The sequence below is a fragment of the Theropithecus gelada genome, chromosome 14 (assembly GCF_003255815.1).
Source record: "Theropithecus gelada isolate Dixy chromosome 14, Tgel_1.0, whole genome shotgun sequence".
Taxonomy (NCBI): domain Eukaryota; kingdom Metazoa; phylum Chordata; class Mammalia; order Primates; family Cercopithecidae; genus Theropithecus; species Theropithecus gelada.
Window position 1 is genome coordinate 17,122,010 of NC_037682.1, and position 2,062 is coordinate 17,124,071.

The following is a 2,062-nucleotide window of genomic DNA, read 5'->3' on the forward strand; positions in this document are numbered from 1 at the left end:
CTTGCACTGCATTTCCCCTTGTCCACTGTGCACTGAATTTTGGACCTTCTTTACTTCAGGCTAGTGACTGCCTTAGGGTTTCTGCACAACCTTTTCTCTTTTGCCTAGAATGCACATCCAGTTGAAATGCTTAAAGTTTGTTCTATCTCATCATTGAAATCTCAGTTTAGAAATTCCTCACAGAAAAGCCCCCATGTCCACCTAACTAGAATTATAACTAGTTGTGCAACACCACTTTGTTACAGTTTTCTGAGAATCAATTACCTGTATGATTTTATTTTCATTTCTGTATGTCATCTCCTGAACTAAAATGTAAGCTCCAACACATGATGAAAACATATTTTCTTGTTTAACACTGTATACCCAGTTCCTGGAAGAGTATGTGAAACTTTTTACAAACTCAGCAAATATTCTTCAATGAATGAATGAACCTAGTAATTATTTCATATAATTGGCGATTACTCATATATATTTTAATTTTAAAATAAACATTTTTATTTAAACATTGTGTTTTTTTTCAAATATTGTAACACATGTAGTCTCAGCTACTTGGGGGCTGACACAGGAGGACTGCTTGAGCTCGGGATGCTGAGGCTGAAGTGAGACCTGATTGTGCCACTGCACTCCAGCCTGGGAAACAAAGTGAGACCCTGTCTCCAAATGAAAAAAATTTTTTAAAATGCCTCTGGCTCCTCTGTGATCCAGTGGATTAGAGGGAATGAGGAGGGTAAAACCTTACTGATCTTACATTAAAAATTTACTCTTAGCATGTAACCTAGTGACCACCTAGGGTCCCCTGTTTCATCCACAATTTTCTTACATTTTTTACCTTGATGTTCCTCAGGGTGTAGATCAGTGGACTTAACATGGGTGCAACAACAGTAAAGGAAATGGCCATTTCCTTGTCTATGGGGTAAGTGACCACAGGCCTTGTGTACAAGAAAATACACGCCACGAAGAACAAGATGACCGCTGTGAGGTGAGAGCCACAGTTGGAGAGGGCTTTGCGTTGACCTATAGAGCTGCAAGACTTCAAGGAGCACAGGATGACCATGTAGGATGCAATTAGGATAAGGAAGATGGCCATACTCATCACCCCACTGTTGAGGAGGACTAAGAGACCCGGGATGTGGGTGTCCATGCAGGCAAGTTTCAACAATGGAAACAAATCACATATAAAATGGTCAATTATATTTGGACCACAGAAGGGTATTTGATCTATGATAAAAAGCTGTATTGTGGCATGCATGAATCCCCCCATCCAAGCTTCTACCACCAACAGCAGCACTCCCGTGGACTCATGATGGTTGTGTAGTGCAGGGGCTTACAGTCATAGACCATCACAGTGAGAAGGATGATCCCTACACCACCAAAGAAATACTCTGCAAAGAGCTGGGTCATGCAACCTTCAAGCGAAATGGTAGTGTTCTCAGATAAAGAGTCCACAGTCATCTTAGGGGCAATGACGGAAGAGTAGGTGGCATCCATGAGAGACAAGGAAGTAAGGAAAAAGTACATAGATGACCTCAGACTCCGACTTGCAGCCAGAGTCACCACAATGAATAGATTTCCCAACACTGTGGTCACACACATGGTGGGAAACAAAGCAGAGAATATTTTCCTTAGTTCTGGATTTTTTGTAATGCCCAAAAGAATGAATTCAGTCTCATTATTTGAAGTCCCCATTTAAGACGGGCTGATGAAAGCATATTGTTCTGAGCTGAAAAATCTTCAAAATCGGTATTACTTTTAATTACTAATCAACAGGTATGTCGGGCATTTTTGATACTCTGTCTCACACCCTCTTAACCTACCTTTTTTCTTTAGTTGTTGCTACAGAAAACAGCTGCTAGGAATTAAAACCTTGCAGCAGCTTCATCCTACTGATCCCCACAATGACGCCTCCTTTCACTGGTGCAACTCTCTTGCGTTCTGTTGTGCTGCTTGCTGCTGTGACACATAGGAGACACTGCCTCATCATTCTGGTGCACACATCTGAAAATATGAAGGGAATAACACGTTTGACCATCAGTAACTAGGAGCCAATTGATAAATGGTAATC

At 41.2% G+C, this 2,062-nt stretch overlaps 1 protein-coding gene across 1 annotated transcript; it reads right to left on the bottom strand.

Annotated features, from left to right (window-relative positions):
* Positions 1-775: 775 nt before the first annotated feature.
* LOC112605855 (olfactory receptor 4C6-like) lies at positions 776-1,686 on the bottom strand. Its single transcript, XM_025355785.1, is given in 2 exon segments — positions 776-1,284; positions 1,287-1,686. Coding segments are annotated over 2 exon segments (909 nt in total).
* Positions 1,687-2,062: the final 376 nt, after the last annotated feature.